Source organism: Clarias gariepinus, chromosome 1 (genome assembly GCF_024256425.1).
Source record: "Clarias gariepinus isolate MV-2021 ecotype Netherlands chromosome 1, CGAR_prim_01v2, whole genome shotgun sequence".
Classification (NCBI taxonomy): domain Eukaryota; kingdom Metazoa; phylum Chordata; class Actinopteri; order Siluriformes; family Clariidae; genus Clarias; species Clarias gariepinus.
The window spans coordinates 36734550-36759219 of record NC_071100.1 but is presented as its reverse complement, the minus strand read 5'-3'; the positions used below and the strand labels follow the sequence as shown (position 1 = coordinate 36759219).

Genomic DNA, 24670 nt, shown 5'->3' with positions numbered 1-24670 from the left:
TACAGTAAGAGCATTTTACAGAGATAGATTTTATACTGCCATTTACTTTTTAATGAATGAAAGTGAACCTGATTTAAACCAAAATCCAGACTTCTTAATATTTTTATAAGCAATTGGTGGGGGGCTGGGGGCTGGAGTGCAGGTTAGGTTAATTGGCGTTTTCAAATTATACTGTGTGTGCCCTGCGATGGAGTGGCACCCAGTCCAGGGTGTAAAACGTCTAGTACCCAAGGTCTCCTGGGCAGCCCTTGGCAGAAAATAAATTGCTAATAAATATTACTTTACTTAGGTTTGCTCTTTCTCCAGCTATTTTCTTAACAAATACATTTTTTCACATATTTTAAGGCAGTACTAGGGACATTTTTAATTTTAATATTGTATTATATGTTTTACAAAAAAAAAACCTAACAAAAAACATGGAATGTAAAATGTAGCTAACATTTTAGCTTTTTTTTTTTTTTAACCAAGATCAATATTTCGGTGAAGGCATATAAATGTGAATAATAGAAAAGAGATGATTGAGAGTTTATCAAACACATGTACCAGCTGTTTTTCCAAACGCTCATTGTGTTCTTTTCTGACTTTTGAGTCACAGTACCATATATGGACATGTTGAAGAGTCTACGTAGCCCAGACTCTGAGCATATTGGAATGAACCAAGTCACGGGACACAGGGGTGTTTGCAGTGTGTGCGTATTGAGACTAATCTTAGTAGTAGCAAAAACCTTTGTGACAGCATTCACAAATATGTATAAAAAGCTTACATATACTTTATTTAAGGTAACGGTTGAAGTATATTTTTCAAATTATTATTTTATTCTTAAACACCGTTTTGTACTGTACACTCGCACACCACTATAACTGCCGGTGGGCTGATCTAGCTTCCTGTCCGGAAGTAACCGCTCGGATCATCAGGAAGTTTGGGCGGTGGTTGAGCAGGCCGTCAGTTTGTTGGGTTTCAGGTATGATGAGTTTTGATATATTCTTATATATGTTTTGTTAGTTGTCTTAATTGCCTTTTCGTTGCAGGTTTTGTCATTGTACATCTCAAACCTAGGTACTTATTTCTGCTATATTCGTCAAATATTATCGAAGAAATTAGCTACCTAGCAGTAGCGATGACTAGCAAAGTTTGCTAGCTGCGTTAGCTTCGAACCGGGCAGGTAACGCGAAAAACAAACTCGCAGCGGTTTACTAATTTAAGTTAGATGCATTAGTAAATAGGTTATTGTACTGGTTTTAGCTTCTTATCGCTACTTAATCGCTGACGTTTGGTAAACAACATTGCCGTGTCCATATAGAAATGTCGCTAAGCAGCAAAATACGTGTCAAGAGTTCTGTATAATTTGGTCATTAATTTTTTGACGCGATCATTCCACAAAATACAATATTAATTACTTTTAACACGCAGTGCTTTAGGCAGTTAGCACCCATATCTTCTGTTCGTTGCAGAGAAATGTTATGTCACTTCCTGGCCCATGACATCATTTTGAGTTTATACAGGGATGTAGTAAAATATATGTTTTTAATCCTCATTTGCCTTAAATCGTAGTTGGGATTCGAAATAAAGGATCCTAGATAATTGAACACTTTTTTTTTTTTTTTTTTTTTTTTAAACTGTGAATTTCTATTAAGTTAAATCATCTTAAATGTTTTGGATGACTCTTGAAACATGATGGGGGCGTTTTCTTTTTTTTTTTACATTTATGGATCATAAAGAATACTTACACTTGCTTGGTATAATGGGTCTCTTGACAAATTATTAGTCTTAATTAATAATTAGTTAATTAAAGCATATCAGATTTTTTTTAGCAATCTTAACAAATGAGTAAGTGTGAAAGAAACTCAAAAGTATTTGAGTGTGACTTGTGCGGTGAGCATCTATGCATAGCAGGTTAAAGAATTTTTAGTCCTGTTTCAACGAAATGTTAAGCTATCCAACTTTAAATCTATCATGTATGGTCTGACAAATGCCTAAATTTAAATCTTTTCTATTTTTCCCAATGCTTATATTTTTTGCTTTTTCCAATTTTGTTTAATTGACTCCTGCTGTCCCATGAATGTTTCATATTATAAGCAAAGACTAAATTCCAGCGTGCTGAGTCAATAGAGTCGTCTGGGACAACAGGAATTTATCCCCCCCTCGTACCAGTGTGGCAGCTGGTCTGGGCAAACAGTCTGTATTAATCATCACATCCTTACAATGCCATTGACATGTATGGCTGTATGGCTTTTCTAGGGTTAATTAATGTAAGGCTAAATTTCATATACGTACTGTACATGCAAGAGGGAAGTAGGCTTTCCTGTTGTGGCCATTGTACCTAGCTGGTTTTTTTTTTTTTTTTTTTTTTTTTTTTTGGGGGGGGGGGGTTTCCTAAAACTATGTTCTTGTGGTTAAATTCTGTGTGAGAAGACATTTAGTTCTAGTAATTAGGCATTTTGTATATTTCTTTCTGAATAGCTGCGTGGGTGTTATCTTGGATTTCTCCTAGACTTGCTTTTCAAGACAGGACTGGACAAATCCCATTCCCCCTCTCATAATGATGATTTGCACGATTGTAAACAGGACAAGTACTGACTAAGTAGTTTAAAAAAGAAAAAAAGTTGCTGCTACTTTACAACCAAAGAAAAGTGGATACGCAACTGTTATCGAATCTTTTTTTTTTTTAATATATATTTTTTCCATATTCTTAATTTGTTAGGTAAAACCACACCAGAGGCAACATGTCTAGCAAAAGTCGTGTGAAGGCAAAGACCGGCGCCAGGAAGCGCCCCCAGCGTGCTACCTCCAATGTCTTTGCTATGTTCGATCAGTCACAGATCCAGGAGTTCAAGGAAGCCTTTAACATGATTGATCAGAATCGTGACGGATTTGTCGACAAGGAAGATCTGCATGACATGCTGGCATCTCTGGGTAACTTTAACTCTTCACCTGGTGCCATTAACATGCAAACTGTTTATTTATATGTATGTAACAAAAGAACAAGGTGGTGGTGTGAATAATTTTAATTGGGGCATTTTGATATTGTCAAATTTATTAGCACTGTTGCATGCAAGTTTAGGCTTTACATTTGTCTGATTGATGACCAAAAATTTTAGGTGGCAACAAGTAGCTGTTAAGGGTTTGTTTATTTCACACCACATGATGGAATTAGGCTCTTGGTAACTCTTTGTGCCTTTAAGCCTACTTCAACAGCAGTAGGTGGGGTAGGACTGAAGTTATGGGCATCCTTTAAAAGGGTGTAACTGTTTGTGCTTAGTCACTTTGACTAGCCGATTACCTGATGACTAGGGTTGGGTGTTTTGGTATAACAGCATATCTGGAATAGTTAACAACAAAATATCACCACATCAGTATCAAAATTTTATATAAAAAAATTAAATAGGTGCAGTGTTGCCTTAAAGATTTTTTGACAGTGGTATTTATAAAGCCAAATCAGAATAGTATCTACATTATTTTTATTAGTGGACTTTAGCCTAGAGTAATCAAGCAATAACGCATGCCACGGATACCAAGCCCTTATCACTCTGAAACGATTGAATTCACACCAGACATGTCTCATGTGAAGCATTATTTTTCTGCAAACAACCATCAAGCAAATTTCTGTCACCATTGCATACTGAATTTCATGTCAGTGAGATTTTCACTTTTGTCCTCATGGATGGGCAGCACTGTTAAAAAGTAGATTATAACATTTAAATAATCCTCTAAACAGTTAACACATTAGAATTTGTATATCCGTTTAAGCTGGTGGAGTAATGGGTTGTACTTTCATTATACTTTATAAAAGTAGATGCTGTTTCTCACTTTGCTTTACTAATCTAATCTCAGGTAAGAACCCAACTGATGCATATTTGGAGGCAATGATGAACGAAGCTCCTGGGCCCATTAACTTTACAATGTTCCTCACCATGTTTGGAGAGAAGCTGAATGGCACTGACCCAGAAGACGTCATCCGCAATGCCTTTGCCTGCTTTGACGAGGAAGGAACTGGTAAGCACCTTCAGACTGCAAAAGCTTACAAACCACTAATTTAGCCTAATTATAACAAATAAAAGGCAAGCAAGATTACAATGTATTGTATGCTAAAAGAATGTCCTGAAGGGCTAAAAATGTTTTAGTGGAGTAACTTTAATACTGATTTAATTGACTGGGGATTTGGGGAATTGGGATTTAGCTCATCTTGTAAACGAATGACTGATTAAACACTAGTCACTTCTCTCCTCCATTTAGGCTTTATCCAAGAAGACTATCTGCGGGAACTTCTGACTACGATGGGTGACCGCTTCACAGATGAGGAGGTCGATGAGCTTTTCAGGGAGGCCCCGATTGACAAGAAGAACAACTTTAACTATGTGGAATTCACACGTATCCTCAAACATGGAGCCAAAGACAAGGATGATTAAATACAGAACCCTTCATGCATCATCAATCCTTCCTTTTTAATCTTCATTCTCAGCTAAAGGAGCTTTATCTAATGTTTCTGGAAAAAATTCTAAGATAAATGCCAACCTTACAAAAAAATGCCACGCTGCTCTGTTTGTGTGATTTATTTAAAGGTAAACTTTAAGGGGAAAAGATTGTCTTAACCTAGACACATCACTGAAGGTTGTTGGAATAAGTTTATTATTTTTTTTAAATCACTTTTGCTGAAGATGTTTTGTACTGTATGTTTGGTATAGTACACAGCACGGTTGTTTAGCGGCGAGTCATTTGTTGTCGTTGGTTTAACAGTGGGTTACTTCAGGCTCTTTTGAAACCATACAGGTCATAATTGGGTTTTGTTGTGCATTATTAATATGATTTTGTGTATTTTAGGCCGATTCCTATCTATCTATTCCACTAAAGCATACCTTCAAGTAAACTCAACAAACACTTAATTTAGATGCAGCAGAACTGCACATAACAGTTTAGGATCTCCTGGCGGTCCCATTTCTCAGTGCTTTAAATGTGGTGAAATGTGAAGTGGTGGTGGGGTCTACATGCACGTTTGCTGTTGTCCCGATCTAGCTGAATTTTAACATTTTGTAATAAATATGAACTTTTTCAATAAATGACCTAAATTGTAGAATGTCTCTCTATTTATTCAGCAAGATTTATTTTGTTGATATAGATGCATGAATACAGATATGTGAAACGTCTGAAGCCATACCTAAACCAAACTAGTCTAAAACTATGTAGTTTTATGCAGTAGTATTTCAATTTGAGACTGGTTATGTATTCTGGAAGTTCTCCGTGTACAGAAAGATTATACAAAGATATGGGTGCCTTTTTTTTTTTTTTTTTTTTTTTTTTGCTGCATACCAAAGCTGTTTCCCCTTATACCAGTCAACATGTCTTGGCTTGCTTGAGCGCATCTAAAGACAGGACGGTGCATCTAAAGTTTTAGGTTTTTAAATATTGGGTTACAAATAAATAACTTTGTGTAATCTACTTTGAGCTACAAATGCATTAATGACATGAAGCATGTATATTCTTTCAAAATAAAGTAACTATGACTGACACAGTTGATCGGTGTTTAAAATTAAAACAGTCTAGCACCCACAAATGTATTTAAATGGTCACCAGGTCTGTGGGGCAATAGTGCTCAATGTCCAGTCAAAAACTACAACTATACCTGAAATAGCTCCCCTTTAAACCTTAAACGCCGGATCTAACATCAGGAGTGAAGATTATACCTTAAATCTTATTAATAAAGCACAGATAGTTATCTTTAAGCAGTAATCAAAAGTATGGGTATAGGAATGAGTAAGGAATTAACTGAAACATTAAACAGGGTGGAGAGTGAATATTTTCAAAAAACAAGTTTCAAAAAGCCATTTCTGCCATTTAAGTATTACGGATGAATGAAATATTTCATACTGACCAAGGTGCACACTATGCAAAAGACAAATGAATCAAAAACTACCTATTGATTTGGTTCCAGAACATTTCGTGCTTTGACAGTCTGGGAAAATAATATATTACAAAATTACAAAGTGTAAGAGTCCTAATGCTATGGAACATTCTACCAGATGGCAGAGGGATGACCGGATTATATGAGGTCTTTCAAAATGGCTTGTGTCTGAAAAATGTCCTGAATGAGAGGAAGGGAGACCTGTTATCTTTTCTGGCATCTTCACTACATGCAGGGACCTGCATTCCTGTATTCACAGTGATTCAGCAGGACAAAATACTCTCAAGACAATGCTTTATTTATTGATTTCTTTCTTTACTGAATAACTGGTTTTGATTGACCAGGTGAAGTCATCAGAAATGTACACACTAAGAAACTTTAGTGCTTTTGAATCTTTCTAATTTAAGTCCACTAATGCACAGGGAAGGGTGGGCAAAAGAACCCTTTTGACCCTGTTGCTGTGACACCAGTTAACTAGTTGTTCCACCTTCTCTCTGTATGGCTTTTAATTGGTACCACAGATTAGGCCACTATTGTGTCATCAGCGAACTTAATGGTGAGGTTGGATTCAGACTTGGTAATGCTGTCATGGGTAAGCAGCGTAAACATCAATGAGCTGAATACAGCTATGGGGGAACCTGTGCTCAGAAGGATGGTATAAGCAGTTCCACTTCCAATTTGCACTGATTATGCAATCAGTGCAATTATTATATAACAGGATGTCAATTATCTGGATACAAATTAGGGTACTGAGGCCCTTTAGAGAGAGTTTCCTAACCAGCTAGTGGAAATTATTGTATAAATGAGGAGCTGAAATCAATTAATATTATGTCCAAATGTAATAGAATGGAGTGCATGGTGTAAGAGATGGCATCATCAGTAGATCTGGGACAAACTGCAGAGGGTCTAGTGAGATAGGGCCCTGAGATCAGTCAGTTAGAGCCAGAGATACAAGGTGGTAGCAACTGAGACATACATATTACTGTTGACCTTTTTGGGACTGGAATGATGGTGGTCTTTTGAAGCCTGGCTCAGGCAGATATTAAAGATGTCTATGAGGACATCTGCCAGTTGATTGGCACAATCCCTAAGCACTCTTCCTGGTATGCTGTCTAGCCTTGTAGCCTTGCATGGGTTGAGTCTGGATAGAGTCCTTCTCACGTCATCCAGAATTCTATGCATGGTTTTAAGGGGTCAGGTGCAACACCTCTTTAGGGGTGGGTGAGGACTTGTTGTTTAAAGCTTTAAATCAAGTGAGGAATTCATTCAACTTATCTGGAAGGTGGATATCACTATTGTTTTCACTTTATAGTCCTTACATTATACCCTTATTTCCTGTTAAGACCCATACAGTGGTGACATTCTAAATACACTTCGCTATGTACCATACCACAGAGCCTGCATAATCATCCAGGCAGGTATGCTGGTCACAGGTGGCTACGTCCCTAACCGTTTTCCAGTCTAAGCAGCCAAAATAGTCCTGTAAGGCTAAAGTGGTTCCTGGCCAGTCCAAAATAGTCCTTTGCTCTGTCTTGAAGCGAATATATCGGGTGCGGAGGTAAAAGGGCTCTGTTTAAGTTCTAGATGCTGGTATAAAATACTCTAAGTCTACCATATTTTCACCCCTTATGGCAAATTTCCAAATTAAGTAAAATCTTGGTGCTACTGTTTTCAGGTTGCTCAAAATTCATAGCTTTGTCTCTTTGACAGTCCACTTTCAGGGTGACCAATAATCCAGCTTTTTTGTAAATAGAAATTTTAAGAAGAAAAATTGTCACTTCAAGATATAAAAAATAGATATTTAAAAATAGGTTTATTCGAATAAAAAAGAAGTAAACAAATAGTAGTCACAATAATGCACATTTTGGTGCATGCATTCAATATCATAAAACTAGCAGTGTCTATTTAATTTTTGCATAGCTGTCTATGTAATCAAATATCTGACTTATAATAAATAAAAAGAAAAAAATAGCTAAACTACACAAGAAAACTTCCCATACTGTGACTTATTTTACTGACGAGTTATTAATTTTTACTTTTCCAATAAAATCCGCATAATTTGTCCAGAGTGTACCCATCCTTGTGGCCAGAGACTACTGGGTTAGGCTGCAGGTTCCCCTGGGATCCTGTACAGTATAAGTACTATAGAAAATTAATGAGTGATTGAATTAATTAATAAGTTTCCTTCCACAATCCAAAGATTAGATTAACTGGTGTCCCCAAATTGCCCACATGGGCATTGTATGCATGTGCCCTGCAATGGATTGACACCATGTCCAGGGTGTAAACTGCCTCATGCCCGAAGAGTCCTGGGATAGGCTCTTTGCGACCCCAGAATAAAAGGATGAATAAATGAATGAATGAATAAAAACAGCACAATAACTCTTGAGAGATTAGGGTTCTTTGGTTGATTTTGCTTAAAATATACAAAGTTCCAATTGCACATCACTTTAATTAGGTGTGTATCATGACTTGTGTAGGGGTTCAACTCTTTTACAGTGGAGTGGCCCATTTCTCATTTTTAGGAGGTAAGCTCCGCCCACCACAGTACAGTTGAACCAATAGAAAGTCCGCGCATGCGCACATTGCACAGCGCGTCCAGAACATGGCAAGATAACAGTGTGGGTCACACAGCAACAGCGGCTGCTAATCATTCTGGTAAAGTAAGTCTGTAAAATGTCGAAGTCATTACCGTGTAACTCGAGAGCAATGTAATGTGTCTGCTCGTTTCAGATAAGATGTCAGTTCCGTTTGTAACTGCTAATTGGATAGCATTTAGCTCCATAGACACATTAACTTCCGCGTGCACTGACTGTACAAGGACAAATGACAAAAATGTTACAATGAGACAGCAGGACTGCTTTCACTTCACACACTTACTGGCTTAGACTATAATCATGTAACAACTTGTTTTTGGTGCTTCACAGTTTGAGGAATATCAGTTTTATCTCCTCTCTTGTGTTGAGAAGACACTATAAGGGACTTCATTCCATTTATCCAACAATATTAAAACACTCCATCACTTCAGCTAGTATTTGGTATTTTGGTGCTAAAAGTCTCATGTAGGTGTAGTGTCTGTAACCCTTTTCAGTTTAAATCTTTTAGTGCTCTTAACTGTCATTCAGATGAAAAGATTCATAAAGTGAATTATTCTAAAATACAAAATTGTTAAGCTATTGGAACATGAATTTGACATGGTTACAGACAGTATTATTTTTTTTTTTGGTGGGGGGATACTTAATTTCGCATGGAATGCTTTAATTTAAGCAACTTTTAACAGGTCACATGTGTCTAGAAGCTTACACTAATTTAAATATCGATACTATGAGTAATGTGCATCTTAAATTAATATTGTATAATGCTGAAAACTAGCCAAAAAAAAAAAAACACTGAAGTTTGCAACTTTTATAGGGAGGAAAGATTGGTCATGTCCATGTATCCAATGATGTAAACATTAAAGCATTAACTTTTTGTAAGTCGCTCTGGATAAGAGCGTCTGCCAAATGCCCAAATGTAAATGTAAAATGTTGCATAAATTTAAGAGGTACTTTATGTATAACATAAATAAAAAATTAAATCAGCACCGGTACTGTGTTTTGGCCGATTATGTATACTTTATTTACCAGCGTTTACTCTAATATTTAAAATCAGGTCAGTTTCCTGGCCATATAACTGTAGGTATACTGTACTGTAAATATACTGTAAAGTCATCTCCCGATACAATATTGTCACGATACCTTGGTGCGATTCGATTGAAATAAAGATTCTATAAATTGCGTGATTTTATAAATATTCCAATTCAATATTACATTTCCCCCCGATTTTGATACAATTTGGATCCTTTAAAAAAAGTTCAATGATTAATTAAATGTAGACTGTTCCATATAACATTCGTTTCCTCACTTAAAAACAAAGTGCCGCATTCCAACAATATAAACTTCAGACTTCAAATACAAGAGTTTAACATTTAACTGAGCAACACATATCTGTTATGTCATAATTATTATTTTTAAACATTAATTACTTCTAAACACATAAATAATAATTATGCATTGATTATAATCTTAGCAATTTGCGTTTTTTTTACGCAGGCAGATAGGGCTTCTAATACATGTGATTTTCGACTAATTTGGATTAAGAGGCAGATCAGTGGATTTTAACACATGCAACTTTTGATAGTGTAACACTATAAAAATGCATTTCTGCTGTGCCACTGAATCGATTTTTCTCGCCATCTCTTATAAACATCATTAACACATTAAACTTAGTCACTTAAGAAAACAGATACAAAAATAATGGAGAATGGAGGTTTTTTTTTTTTTTATTCACTAAAGCACTAGGATGCAGTGCATATAGGCACAGTATTTTCCAGAGAAGGGGGGGGGGGGGTCGTAATCGACTCAGTTATGTATCGTGATTCTTTGTGTGCCAGTGTACAAATCGCACACTAACACAGAATTTTTTATTTTTAATTGATATATGGTTGCATTTGTGGTGGTAAAATGTTGCAGTTCTTTTGAACTATTTACATATTAGCAGGCAGCGCAGCATCCTGTGTCCCCCGCACAAATTATTTGCTAAGTTTATTTAGAATTGTCAAAATATCAAATTGGGACAAAAATGAAGGCAGTGTCTAGTGTTAACTAAGCTTCTCCACTTTGGTTTCTTTTTTGCAGGTGCAGAATGTCATAACGCCCTTTCATGGCTCTGAAAGTGGTACGCAGGCTGCGTGTGCTAAAGCAAGTGGCTGTTCCTCACCTTGTCTGTCCAACCACTCTGAATGCGTGTCTTAAACAACATGTTTGCGCTCCGGCCGTTACCTTATCTCAGGACTTCCGTCCTTCTCTCTCTGCAAAAGAAGGAAATCATCGGAGAACAAGGCGGCTAAGCACCACAACCCGTGAGCCTCTCTTTCTTGTGGCCGGATCCATCCGGCTTCCCCGTGATGCTTCAAGAGGAGGAGCTCTCACCTCTCTGTTGCATGGCCTGAGTGCTGATGAGAAACGTGCGTTTAAAGGGCTCCTTTTCTCCTGCATGACTTCTCAACAAGTGCTGCACCTTGTGCACCTCACCCCACATCTCACGAATGCAGGTGCTGTTGCTGTTCTGCACAGACTGGCTGATCTGGAGCAGAATGGAGGTAGAGGACTTAAAGAGCCAGAGGTGCTGCTGTCTGATCCGGGTTTGAACAGGATTTGTCTAAGGTTACAGCAAGAAGCCGGTGAGCTAGAAGATGAGGTGGTGGTTAGAGCTCTGCTGGGCTGTACACGTCTTTATCTAGACCCACACAGTCACTTGGTGACGAGATTGATGTCCGAGACCCAGGTACGGCTAAACACGGGTCACTTGAGCATCGAGACTCTGAGTAATTTAGTGCAAGCACTTTTCGCACTAAATGGGCCGAACTGTTGCATTCTTGAGCAAGCTGTGTGCCAGATCCAGAACAAAGATCCAGCTCAATGGAATCCAAGTGAACTCACCTCTGTCTATAAAATGCTAGCTTCAGGTTTGGGTTTAGGAGGACGTTACCAGGAACTGCTGAACGAAATTAATGCTCGAGCGCTCCGACTTGCCTCAAAAATGGACCGTGTAACAGTCAGCGAAACATTAGGAGCACTTGTCATGCTGGGCCAAAAGCAGGCACTCCCGCTGGTGATCGCTTTATGCAAACAGGCTGTGCGTCACGTGCCGAACTTTGCGGATACCGAACTGTCGGTTGTATTGTCTGCACTCATGCACTATGGACATAGCGATCACTTTCTCGTCGAGGCTCTGGAGCGCCACGTACCAAAAATAGCCTTTACTGCTCACCCTGAGACAGTAACCAGGGTAATGCAATATTTTGGGCGACGGCGCATTTTTTCTCCACCGGTTTTTGATGCAGTGGCCGAAAGCTTTGTGTACAGGGCTGATGAGTACACAACGGAACAGATGTCAAGGCAGATAGTGGCGCTGGGAGCAGTGGGATACATACCTCAGGAGGCTGGACGGCTTTTCCGGAAGGTGGAGTCTGTCTTGAATGCACGTTTTTCGCAATTTCATCCGCGAACACTTCTTGCGCTGTTGCACGCTTGTACGCTTTTACAGAGATTTCCGCTCAACTTTGTCTCAAAGGTCTTCAGCCCATTTTTCCTACAGGAGCTTCAGGGTAAGATGGTCTATGTTATTCCTACACCACAGTTTGACAATTTTCATCAAGTGAAACAACCCCATGAGTGCACATGTAAAATCGATCAAAATTATCCATCTAAAAGCTGCCCTTTAGTCAGTGAATAGGCACTGATGATGACATACAACTTGTAACAAACTACAGGAGTATAATGAAGTGGATAGCAGGTGTGCAGTACACTTGATTTAGGAATCCACGACACAACCACTGTGCCTTTGTACACACACAACAAACAAGACTTAAGGAGCTACTTTAAATTAAAACATACCATATTATATTCAGTTACCACATCTCTGTTCAATTCCATTCAGCATCACAAAAAACACATGTTCATTTGCTCCACCACACACAGTCATGCTTTTATAGTTGTTTTAGTGCAGTCTGGGATTATTTTAATGCACATTTTGATAGCGATTTAAACTTTTGTGATGCGTATCTATTAAATGCATCATTTTATAGTCAACTAGGCTAATGTCAGATGACGGAACAAATTATCATATTAAGAGGATGTTTTAAAAAGGAAAATTTAAAAATAATTGTAAAAGTCTGCATGAAGTCCCTACTACGCGTATATTACCAGTAATAAATCACAACTTTTAAATAATTGCACAGGTCGATATTGCAATTTAATTTTTTATGTGATTTAATATTGCGCAGCACTAGTTACTTTATAGAATGTCGAACAGTTACGTGTTTACCTACACAGCACAATATACATCATGTGTGTACTTGATAAAATGGCAGATAAGTATATGACTACAGTTATGCTACCAGCCTGAAGTGACTTAATTTGGATTTTTTTACCCTAATGTAAGTGAGAAGGCCGGGTTCGATTCTCAGCCAGTGCCCAAACCCCAGCCACTGGGTGCAGTGTCGATCCCAAGTCTGGATAAAATGGGAGAGTTAAATGGGAGCAGCCGAAAGACCAACAACAACATGAATTGAATAAGAACAGGCAGATCAGAATTCATGGGATTTTAAGATTCCATAATTATAAACGTGAACCTTCATGATGTGGAAATTCAATCCGACCAAAAACATTGTAACTGAACAATGTGGTTTCTGGCTTGTAGTGTGACTGTAGAGTATGTGTGCCTGTACAATAGATTATTTTTTTTATTTCCCGCAATTGTATTGTATTCTCTCAGATGGCAGTGTGATGGATCAGGCGGTGCTGGCTCAGCTTACACAGCTCTACATGACAATGAAACTGGAATGTCCATTCTATCGGGTATGTGCATTCATGCATCCTGCACATTTTTAAACCAAAATGCCAGGATAAAATTCTTAGTCTTTTTTTGTATGATTATGTATATATTTATAGGGTCCACAATTTTTACCTAAGCTGCGTGTGAAGTCATTTCTGGCTCCTGGATCTTCTTTGGAGAGCCTGGTGGACCCTCAGCTTTACAATGGGGTGAAGAGCGGCTTGGTGGATTTGCTGGGGGGTCGAACTTACTTTGCCTCCAAAGTCCTTACACCATACTGTTACACACTTGGTAATGTATCAAGACCTCCACAAAAATAACTAATTGCACCACATGCATTTGTTTATGCAGTTGATTGTACTTTTCCCTGTGTTATCTGAAAGAGTACATTTACATTTAGGCATTTGGCAGACGCTCTTATCCAGAGACAAAGAGTAAATATCAGCCAATACAACGATCAGCCAGGAGCACATTGACTAGCTGCTGTATACCAGTAAACTGGTGACAGGATCATGGACACCCAAGGCTTTGTATGGAGCAAAGGATACCAACTCATTTAGGTGTCGAGGCTTTACAGCCAATAGTTTTACCAAAAGGTTAATTTTGTGAAGCTTCATTCAAGGGCTCACTGTACTGCAATCTAGGGGAGAAGTTTTGTGTAGCAACTAAATTGTAACATTGCAAGCCAAAAGGTTGTTTTTTTCCTTTTTATATTTTATATAAGAAGTAAATGTAAAAGCAATAATCTCCAATATAATGATTCAGTCACGTGATTCCGGCAAACGCAAGGCTTCATTTGTCGTTGACTCTCAGGGAACCGTGACATGCTTTGAAGCGAGGCTTCATTTGGACACGCCCTTCTTCTGCTTGATATAAGCTTTAAAGCTTCTGTGTCAGTAACATTACTAATAGAAAGGTATCAGAACCCTCAGTGCATCATAGGGTGCTGTGTATGGGGCTTAGCAGGAATTCAAGGTTGACCCAGCCTCCAAATTCCATAAATCTCAATCCAATCGAGCATCCATAGTCAATCCATGAAGTCTCCATTCTTCAACCCACAGCACCCAAAGAATCTGCTGCAAATTTCCCGGTGCCAGTCACAACAGCATGCCCCCAAAGATCTTGTGGAGTCATGATCTCTGCAAATGTGCCAAAGGGCCAGAGCTGCTCTAATGGCACAAGGAAACCTACACAACACTAGGGATAATATTTCTTTATTGTTATGGCTGCTTGGTGTATACAGCAGGTACAGCAAGAACGATCATTTTTGAATTATTAGTGCACTCCACAGCACAATAGATTGATCTGCCATAAAATAAAGGCTGATGTTAAAGTGCAAAATGTCTGTGTGTGTGTGTTCAAAAGAACTTTTAAGAAAATTTCTAATGTTTTAGTGTTTTTCTTGATCAAAAAAATAGCCTGGTTTACATGATGATTGTCTAAACTTTTTTTCTTCAGATGTGGAGATAAAACTGGATGAAAATGGCTACGTCTTACCTGCCACACATGTTGAGGAAATATATAAAAGGTTGTACAGTTTAAAATATAATATTTATGGGTATGCAGGTGTTTGGGACTGTATTAACAAGCATATTTCTGTTTACAAACTCAGAATTGCTTTATGCATTGATGGACCAAAGCGCTTTGCTGCTAATGCCAGACACCTTCTGGGAAAGGAGGCTATCAAGCAGCGACACCTAAAGATTCTGGGATATGAAATTGTTCAGGTATATATTTCCCCTTTCGCTGTATTAAGCATATAGTGTTAGAATGGGGTCAGTTGTATTGGCTAGCATGTTACATTTATTGCAGATTCTATTCATATTATATAGCCATTGTTGGTTTGTTTAGTTATTTTAAAAAAAATAAAAAATTCTTTAAGTTTCATTAAAATCCAACAATGCATTGTTTTATATAATTTTGGCTAGGATGATAATGGACAGAAAATATAGGGACAATAGTAGTTTTTAAATAACAGAAAGTATCTGTGCCTAATGTCTAAAATTATTTCTTTTTAGATTCCCTATTTCGAGTTTGAAAAACTAAAGGACAAAGCAAACATAGTCGAGTACCTGCACAAGAAGATTTTCCCTCACACGTACCGACTCAGCTGGTGATCACAACTTTTCCACATGCAGCAGGTTTCATGCCAGCCTCACTTCCTCAAACATCTGCAGAATACTTTTTCCTACCTGGTTTATAGTTAATGTAATTTTTTTAAAGTGAAGTGTGCCTTGTGCTTTATTAATTTATGTTTAAATAAAGGAAAAGGACCATGGTGCTTTTAAAATGTTTTTTGTCATTTATCAGATAACACATAATATAAATTCAGTTCTGGTTTTACCCCATTTACATTTAAATATGTGGAATAATTTGCTTCTATGGCATGACGTTAAATAAAATTAAAAGAATCTGTAAATAACTCTCAGGAGAATTTTATTTTAAAAAAAGCATCGCTAGATCCTCCGTAAAGAGTACTACACTATTGTTAATAATTTAAAAAAAAAATGCAGAATGTTTGTAAGGTAATCAAAGCCTGAATTCACATTGCCAAATATAGAATAATTTATTTATTGGTATTTGAAAACCCATTGTTGCTGTACAAGTCAGAGGTACTTTCTATAGAAAGATAATACAAAGAATGGTATACGATGATAAAAAGTAAATCTAACTAATTATTATTAGACTACAGACCTTTATGATTATTCCTGCCAATTAGTTAAAGTGATCACATTCCTTAGGAAACAAGAAAATAAGCAGGGAGAGAGAGATAAAGACTGGCTGTGTTTACTATCGTCAATACTTTTTTAAATCTTTAACCCCAGGGTACTTCATCTTATAAGAAGCTGCTTCATATAAAACTGTAAATGCAAGGATCGCAGCCTTTTATATGTCAGATGCATAAGTGTGATGCATGATGCGCAAGTGTAAGTGAGATATAACAAGTTAGTGTTTTTATGATGCTGGAATCTGAGGAAGTCCGAATTCATCGACCAGAACTCCATCCTGTATCAAAGGAAGAAAAAAAATCATAAATTGATTAAACTTGGCAAGCTAAATTAAAAGTATACACCAAATACGTCTGCCTCTGGAGCAAGAATTTGGCCATTTATTTAACTCGGGTGTTTGTCATTACCCGGTTTGTGCTCCTGTCTCCCGGAGTGCCTTCTGGTATAGCTGGAGCTGTGGAAGCTTCGTCAAGGTAAGAGCTGTCATCATCCAAAAGCAACTCGTCACCAAGTGCATCCAGCTCTATAGAACACACCACACAACCATCAATAGATAGTAGACTTGTTTTAAACTAAAAGAAGGCCAAATCGAAAAGTGACTCAATAGTGACAGGAGAATTCCACCACCTCTTAGTGACTTTTATGCCAGAAATACCTTTAAATATATACATACTACTATAAAGTAATAACTAATAAAGTTTTTTCCTCTCCCTCTCATCCATTCTGTGTCTAGAAAGCCAGTCTAGCAGTTCCTGAAATAGTCTAACCTGTCCATCTGGACCCAACAACCCTGCCATGGTTAAAGTCACAGATCACACTTTTTACCCATTCTGATGTTTAATGTGAATATTAGCTCATGCTCTTGACCTGTATGTTCATGATCGACTGAACAGCAGGTTTGCAAGTGTTCCTCTTAAAGTGGACAGCAACTGTTCTCTAAGATATTGAGCAACAACAATTTCATACATCTGACCTTGCTGTTATCTTGACTCTGTTTAGATAGATTTGCTGGTTACAATAGAAATTCTCTATAAAAACAAACATTTAACCTCTTGTTGTTGAGATGACGAGAAAAGGGAGATCTAACAGTTGTACAACCTTAAAAAAACATTTAAGACACTTCTTTGACACTTCGTCACATACTAACCGGCTTCCAGATCATCTTCATCAATATCTGGCGTTCCATAGCTACGGCTCAGAGCCTCCTGTACTTCGTTTGCATCCTCCATCATGTCCTCCAACTGGTCTTGAAGATCCTACAACGCACACCAAACTTCATCCACATTTCGCACAACACATGATTGTATCACATCACTGGCAAATTTAATTTGCAGATCGACTTCACAATGGTGCAAAGGTGATACAAATGTACGAGGGTGAGTCAAAAAATCATTCACACTCTTTAAGAACAGACAAATACATTCATAATCTTATTGCTTTTCAATATACTTTGTCTATCTGTCAACAAGCTTCAGTATTCCCTTATTTAAAAAAAAAAAAAGGTTTTAAGCTGACATGAGCCATAAATGCACTGCTGTCTATCACTGCTTCAGAAATGAACCTTTATTCTTGTGGGGCTGGTTTCAGCGGACAAAACAGGTAAATGTCTGATGGAGCAAGATAGGGACTGTAGGGAGGATGCTTTAACACCTCAAAAACGAAAGCTTGGGCAGATGTGTGCAGATGTGCATTGTCAAGCAAGATCACAGCACACTTGCATGGCAGTCCTCTGTGTTATAATAATATAAAGTTTAGGCTTTAGCTCTTCAGTAAGCATTTCATTATAACGAGCACTGTTGATTGTTGAACCTTTTTTCTGATAATGTTCCAATACTGGCTCTTAAGAATTCCAGAAAACTGTAAGCATTATTTTATTAATTTTCCAGCTGATGGTTGACTTTTGAACTTTTCTTAAGGATGTTTCCATTCTATACTCTGCTTTTTACTTTCAGGCTTTCATTGTGATGAATCCATGTATTCTCACCAGTAAGGATCCTCTTTAAGAAACTTTCCTTAGAGTGGTCAAAATTTTGCAAATATTCAAACATCTCTGTTTATGCTCTTCCATCAGTTGTTTCAGCACCAGGTACACCATCACACCACAAAAAAAAATTAAACACACTGCACTTCTTTCATGCAAATCAAAAATTTTTGCTTGCACTGGAGTTACAAATGTACTGATCTAACACGTTCACACCTGCAGAGTGGTGACTGGGAAGACAATAGCCTTGAAAGGAAAGCGCTGATAAGACAGCAATGGAAGTTTTAATATAATAGAGGGTGGAACGTTTTTGACTCAACCTCGTAGTAAAAGCCAACCTTCAAAATTTTTATTTAATGATTTTGCCCAGCAAAAGACAAAGTGCACTGAGCAGCTTTAAGATGCGTGAGGGTACGAAATAAATATTTTTTTTAGGTCTACATTATTAAATTAATTTTTCACTTGTAATCTTTTCAACTTATATACTTAATCAGGCATCAATACGTAGTACTAGGAAAAAACAATGGAAACAACTTTGTGTTTACCTCAATATGATCGATTTTTACATTCTTGTAAGCCTTCTTCATTTCTTTGGCTCCAATCTTCATAGCATCCACCTGTTAAACATAAAGACACGTTGTCTGTAAATTAGCTCATAGCAAAAACACATTACATAATAAAGCCTTTACTTATAACTCTAATAGTAAAAATAGTAATTTAGCTGTACCATAAGAAGTGCTGTGTGTAAAGTATAACTGCTTTAGTTTGGAATAGGAGAAGTGTGTTCTTACGGTTGTTTTGGTGTCTTTAAGTGACTGAATAGTGTAGTTTGCCTGCTCCATGTTAAACGACTGCTGCATCAGTTGATCTCTTTGGCCTTCATACCTGTCAACAGCACACACAAACATTGAACAATTAGTAACAATCACACAATGGTAAACAAGTTTTTTTTTTTATTTAAATAAAGCAAATTTTTCTTACATTCTTTTCTGTTTAAGAACCCGCATGGCCTTCTGCTTTACCATGTTCTGAAAAAGACAATAGTTAACACTTTAAAGGATTAGACATACACTTTACAGACAGGTATGTAGCAGATGTGAAATGTATTAAATTAACTAAAATTTAATTAAAACATAATAATTGTACTGTTAATTGCATTTTCATGAAAATATTTTTACAAAAATTGTGTCCTGAATAAAACAAAGAAAAGGGTCAGATAAAAGCAAAAATATTTAACATAATTTAAACACCATTACTTTGTTGATTAGTTCATTATAAATACAAACAAAATATTAATTTAAATATGTAAATTAGTCTATTAAACAGACACAAATGTTTACACGAGAATAATTTTGACTCTTTACATCCTCTTAACTGAGATTGAACATTTTGATAATATCCAATGAATGAATTAAAGAATATAATTCTGCTATATTTTTGGCATCGCTACTTATCAGGCTTGTGTGACTGATGGTTATGTACTGTATACTATTCTTACCTTTGATGGCCCATCTCTCATCTTCTTTATCTGATCTTTATATTTCATCAATTCAGCATCAAGTCTGGATATCTTCTTATCAATGGACTCGGCCCGGGAGTCAACCTAGGGTTAAAGGATAATGGAAATTAAAATTATTACAGTTAATGCTCTAAATTAAAAGATAACATTTAATACAATTATGAAATATCAAGACGTCACATAGTTATATTTGCACATTACAATGGCACTGTGATTTAATCATCTACAAAAACACGCGAGACTGGTTTGGTCACACACCATGCACACACCCTTTCTCCCTCAAGGAAGTTGAACAAAAGTACTTTTATTAACTACAGAACCCTGCTGGTGACATCCCTTCTTAATGAAGCTTGTGCATGGACATGATGTGTAGAAAGAAACAGGTTCCTAATGCATGACCTTAGCAAGGTATTAAACGCTGTTATATGTTTATTGAATTCAATCTCTGACTTTTGGATTCAACAACAATTTCTTGGCAAACTGTAGACCTCTACTTTCAGTTTAAAAAAACAACAACACTAGATAACGCGTTAACATGAAGCAGCGTGTCAGGTCAATCGCATGTCATAGATGAAACCCTGATGCCTGTGATTTAACTAGAGACACCTACCTAACAGTTAGTTTTTTGCCCAATTTTGTGATCTTGTTTGTAATCTGCACGATCACGTCATACAAATAACATGGACTCAAATATTAACACCATCAAGGTTGAATAGTTATTTTATTCGTTTGAGCAGAACATACAGATGTACAGGAGGTCAAGGAGTAAATTAGACTGCAGCACTGAATAAACTAGCGTTGCAGCAGTCTCTTTAGTAGACATTAGAGTTTGGGTGAAAAATGGTTATTTTGTGTGCCGATGCATGTATTTCTATTGTTATTATACTGACTCCAAAATAGATTTTTTTAAATGACTTATTACATTTAAAAAAAGAAATGCACCGGTCAATCAGCCAATGACTCTACTGTAGTTGGCTGTGTTTCAGCGAGATCAGTCCTGACTGATTAGCCTTAGACTTAACCAATTCTGTTGTTGTTTTTTTGTTGCCGGGTACTGCAACAAAAACGCATTTTTATTGTGTTACATCATTAAAAGTTGCAAGCCTTAAAAAGCCTTCAATTAGACTTCTACTCCAAATTCAGCAATCGAATTAGTCTCAAGCCCACCCATTACACATTAGCACTATTTAGCCTTGAAACAAGCACATTAGAAGCCACGCACGCTGGTATTAAAAGGTGCGTCCACATCCCATGTCATAGGAATTAATTATTGGCTAAATTTCTTTAGAAAAAGATAAGGGGATGACAGAAGTGCTGCTTAGCAAAAAATTTACTTTTGTTAAATTTAAAGTTAAACAGTTGTATTTGTAGTTACTTTGTACTGTAAGGGACAATCAGATCATTTTGATGGATACACATTTCATACACAAATCAATAAACTTGTGTTAATTGTATGCAAAGCAGCAGTATTTTATTCCTAAAATTGAATTAAGTTGTATTATTTAAATGCTGCCCTTGGTTTTTAAGTAAGAAAACTAATGTTTTAGGGACTGTACTACATTGTATTGCTCACCTTGTGAAGGTGTTAAATAAAGCTAAGATATAAAATATTGGAGATTTTTTTTAAAGGTTTGAGTTCTTAAAATTGTAACAAAATCTGGAAAAAAATATTGCATCAGGATATTTATAAAAAATAATATATAAATTGAATATATAAAATAAAATATAAATCGAATTGGCTACTAGGTATGGTGATAATATCGTATCGGGTGGTGATTCCCATCCCTGGTATATGCATTTAGGCTAATAAGATTAGTGTGTGTGTGTGTGTGTGTGTGTGTGTGTGTGTGTGTGTGTGTGTGTGTCATTTCATTCATTCTCTATGCAATCTTTCTACACATTCACATTTTATACAAACGTACACAATCTTTTAATTGTGTAAAGCTGTTTTGCGACAATGACAATTGTTAAAAACGCTATACAAATAAAATTAAATTGAATTGGTATAGATGGTATTGGAACAACATTGTAATAAACAATAATACAGGGAACTGGTGTACAAAGTGTCAAAAGGTGTTTAAACAACAAACCACCAAACCTCAGAATTATAATAATAATAATTGTAATGGAGTGTCCCCCCTTTAATTTCTATTAATTCTTATCTTGAGATAAATTAACAATGACGGACTTGAGTCGTTATCTTTTTATTATTATTATTATTATTATTAAGAAGGAATGTCAACAACTCAAGCACGGCCAGTATTCAAGACAACCAAGTTAAGGTTAGAGTAGAAAAAAACCAAACCCGTGTTATAAGGCATCTCTTTCCTTGTAAATATCACGTTATTAACCATGGGGTAAACCAAATAATAACGAAATGCGCCGTTTCTCTGTCTGGATCTCCAGTACACCGCCACATGACACAGCAAAATCTCTCCGCGAGACAAAACCCGTTAGCAGCCAGGCTAGCTGTCAAGAGCTAAGCTGTTAGTGCTACCTAACCAACAGGACAATCCTGTTTCCTGACAAGCTAAGCTAATCTTAGAGTTAAACAATAAACACACACACTTACAACGGTATGACTATCACCCACTATTAGCTAACAAGAATCACCAAGCTAAAATCAGGGTCCTCTCCCAGCATATACAGAGCTAAAGTCAGTATCTGTAGCGACTCTATTGTGTAAGAAACTGCCGAGCTAACCAGGTTCATTGTTTATTTCGTTAGACAGTTGGTAGAAGTTGAGTAAACATGGACTTACATTTCCTATACAGTCGGTAAGGTTGGGAGGGGGTGCTTTAGGTTTTCCTTTGCCGAAAATGCGGTTCATTTTAACTCTTTAAATAAAAAAAAGAAAAACAACAATAGTCAATAACTCTGCTTCCTTGTAACAGCAACACGAGCCGCCTCAAAATCCCGGAAGTAACCTTTCAGTGACGTCATACCCGCGTCAAGCTCTGTTACGTATGAAGCGCTGAAGCTTGAATGGACAAAAAGGGGCAGTGGCACATATGGCGCTTTTCCACTGCGTGGTACGACTCGGCTCGTTTCGAGGCGTGTCTCGGTTCCCTGAGTGTCATGTGAGAAATGACAAACGAGGTCTCGCCTTTGCCTTAATCACGTGAATGGCTAAGTAAAGGCTCGTTCACATGGGTGATGTTATCACTTAATCAGCTGTGTAAATAAAAGAAAGGTTTTGTCTGTACTTTAGTCAGAACTCGTTCTTTCAATTATATGTTTGTTACATATATTAAACGACCAGAAACCAGTCGCAGTAAATAATTCTGTTTGTCTGTATGTCTCGATTGCTGTATGTCTGTCCAGGCACATTTGTCACAGCATCACGCAAATCTGGCTGATCAGAATTTAATGAAACTTTGCTAGTCCTTCGGTATTTACTGGAATTTAAATCTGCATCAAAATGAAATAAAAATGTTGAGGAGAAGTGAAGCTATAAACAGTTATGTGCCAGATTTTATAATCTATTTTAAATTAAGCTACTAATAAACTACTTGGTCAATGCAAAAAAACACCAGCACCAATAAATATTATACTTAGAAAAGCTAAATTTACTAATTTTACTGTGATTATTTCATATTTTAGAAGGACAAAATAAGTATAAGTGAATTTTAATGCACTGGAGTCATAAACTTAATGGACTGGACTACTGCAACTCACTCCTGGCAGGTCTGCCTCTGTCCACCATTCATCCTCTGCAGCTGATCCAGAATGCAGCGACACATCTTGTTTTCAACCTTCCCAAGTTCTCCCACACAGCTGCCCACTTCAAATTCAAAACCCTGATGCTCGCCTACAAAGCTAAAAATGGCCCAGCACTTACCTCTCTCCTCTAATCACACCATACAGTGCACCGCTTTTCCTCCAATCCTCCAGCCCTAGCCTAGTAACCCAGCGTAAGTATCTGTCCCTGACGGAAACTTCAAAGAACTTTTTTATAAGATCTTATCCAGAGTGTCTGCCAAATGCCTAAATGTAAACATAATCTTTATCTGATCTACTTTTTCGATTTCACATCTGTAATTCACTCTCCGATTACTGAACAGGGAGTGTATTTGGCTGGCGACGAAAGTAACTTGGCCAGAACAAAAGTGTTGTTCTGGAATGTGGAATTTTATTTATTGTGTCCACACTTTTGACTTATACTGTACAGTACAGTACAGTGTGTGTGTATGTGTATATATAGAGTACATTTAGTTTGCACAGTAGATTTTTACACTACAGCATATACAACTGACTGGTGTTAATGATTAATGCAATAATACTTGGCAATAGATGTCCATGTTTTCTACACAAAATTTGTCCACTACATGTGAGTACAACAAGCTCATAAATGAAACTACATGAAATGAACTGTTTGGTGAAACTATTGGCTGGGAAGCCTCGACACATGAGGCTTCATATTTCTGTCATGTGAGTTAAACCCATCCCCAAAGCCAAGTCCCCAGGGAAGGAGGGCAGCAAAAAAAAATTACACCCACAGAACTCTTGCACATGTCATTCTTCTAAAAAGTGTCTATAAGGAACACCTGTAAATTTATGTAGTTATCTAATCAGCTGCTTGTGTCACAGCAGCAGCAATACGGTGCAAAAATAAAATAGCAGACACAGGTTAAGAGCAAGTAATGTTACTATGCTATTACTAATGCTACTATGGATGGGGAGGCTTGAGTTTTTCAGAAAATGATGATTTCCTGGGATTTTTACATGCATCAGTCTACAAAATTTAAAGTCGATATTCAGTCACAAGCATACAGTTTTTACCAGCCCACTCTTTAGATCAACATTAGAGCCCATATTTACAAAGCGTCTTAAGCCTAAAAATTGTCCTCGTGATGAAATTCTAAGAAAATTCTGTTTCTATAGCAGAGCACAACATGGCGGAAAGAAGAAATATACCCCAACTACTGAATGTAAAGCTAAAAGTAAACACTGCTCTTCTGTCCAATTTGGTTTTCTCGTTCTTTTACGTCCTTCCATCTCTCTTGGATTGTTGGCTACATACCTTCCAAAAATGCAGCTTAAACAGACTGTCCTGCAATCATGTAAATTGGTAAAAAGTGATCCCCCCCCCCCCCCCGCCCCATAAATCTGAAATGAATTACAATAAAAAAAATCAATATGGTAAATAAATGTAAGAACTTAAATA

The 24670-nt window shown here is 37.0% G+C and overlaps 3 protein-coding genes across 4 annotated transcripts; 2 read left to right on the top strand and 1 right to left on the bottom strand.

Moving 5' to 3' along the window:
• The first annotated feature begins 846 nt into the window (after positions 1 to 846).
• On the top strand, positions 847 to 5072 carry myl12.1 (myosin, light chain 12, genome duplicate 1). The gene is made up of 4 exons (XM_053495634.1): positions 847 to 962; positions 2703 to 2914; positions 3833 to 3994; positions 4235 to 5072. Exons 2-4 carry the CDS (start codon positions 2725 to 2727, stop codon positions 4405 to 4407), a joined length of 525 nt encoding a protein of 174 aa, XP_053351609.1. The 5' UTR covers positions 847 to 962; positions 2703 to 2724; the 3' UTR covers positions 4408 to 5072.
• Positions 5073 to 7977: 2905 nt separating this feature from the next.
• On the top strand, positions 7978 to 15710 carry fastkd3 (FAST kinase domains 3). Of its 2 annotated transcripts, none has more exons than XM_053497105.1 (7): positions 7978 to 8555; positions 10574 to 12045; positions 13215 to 13297; positions 13391 to 13565; positions 14733 to 14802; positions 14887 to 15001; positions 15293 to 15710. In XM_053497105.1, exons 2-7 carry the CDS (start codon positions 10599 to 10601, stop codon positions 15389 to 15391), a joined length of 1989 nt encoding a protein of 662 aa, XP_053353080.1. In that variant the 5' UTR covers positions 7978 to 8555; positions 10574 to 10598; the 3' UTR covers positions 15392 to 15710. The 2 variants fall into 2 exon arrangements, with proteins under 2 accessions (XP_053353080.1, XP_053353070.1); XM_053497095.1 differs by having other exon boundaries at positions 7978 to 8560.
• A 111-nt stretch (positions 15711 to 15821) lies between these two features.
• On the bottom strand, positions 15822 to 22441 carry chmp5b (charged multivesicular body protein 5b). Its single transcript, XM_053497115.1, has 8 exons — positions 22265 to 22441; positions 19483 to 19587; positions 18966 to 19012; positions 18776 to 18869; positions 18530 to 18601; positions 17151 to 17259; positions 16411 to 16526; positions 15822 to 16280 (listed from the first exon to the last, which is right to left on the bottom strand). Exons 1-8 carry the CDS (start codon positions 22331 to 22333, stop codon positions 16230 to 16232), a joined length of 663 nt encoding a protein of 220 aa, XP_053353090.1. The 5' UTR covers positions 22334 to 22441; the 3' UTR covers positions 15822 to 16229.
• Positions 22442 to 24670: the final 2229 nt, after the last annotated feature.

Excerpts from the sequence above, each read along its gene's own strand:
- myl12.1 (XM_053495634.1), top strand. The coding sequence starts at position 2,725 with ATGTCTAGCAAAAGTCGTGTGAAGGCAAAGACCGGCGCCAGGAAGCGC. Across the intron at positions 2,915-3,832 it reads TGACATGCTGGCATCTCTGG|GTAAGAACCCAACTGATGCA; the intron begins GTAACTTTAACT and ends ATCTAATCTCAG. Across the intron at positions 3,995-4,234 it reads CTTTGACGAGGAAGGAACTG|GCTTTATCCAAGAAGACTAT; the intron begins GTAAGCACCTTC and ends TCCTCCATTTAG.
- fastkd3 (XM_053497105.1), top strand. The coding sequence starts at position 10,599 with ATGGCTCTGAAAGTGGTACGCAGGCTGCGTGTGCTAAAGCAAGTGGCT. Across the intron at positions 13,566-14,732 it reads ACCATACTGTTACACACTTG|ATGTGGAGATAAAACTGGAT; the intron begins GTAATGTATCAA and ends TTTTTTCTTCAG. Across the intron at positions 14,803-14,886 it reads GTTGAGGAAATATATAAAAG|AATTGCTTTATGCATTGATG; the intron begins GTTGTACAGTTT and ends TTACAAACTCAG.
- chmp5b (XM_053497115.1), bottom strand. The coding sequence starts at position 22,333 with ATGAACCGCATTTTCGGCAAAGGAAAACCTAAAGCACCCCCTCCCAAC. Across the intron at positions 19,013-19,482 it reads TGAGAGATGGGCCATCAAAG|AACATGGTAAAGCAGAAGGC; the intron begins GTAAGAATAGTA and ends TGTCTTTTTCAG. Across the intron at positions 18,870-18,965 it reads GTTCTTAAACAGAAAAGAAT|GTATGAAGGCCAAAGAGATC; the intron begins GTAAGAAAAATT and ends TGCTGTTGACAG.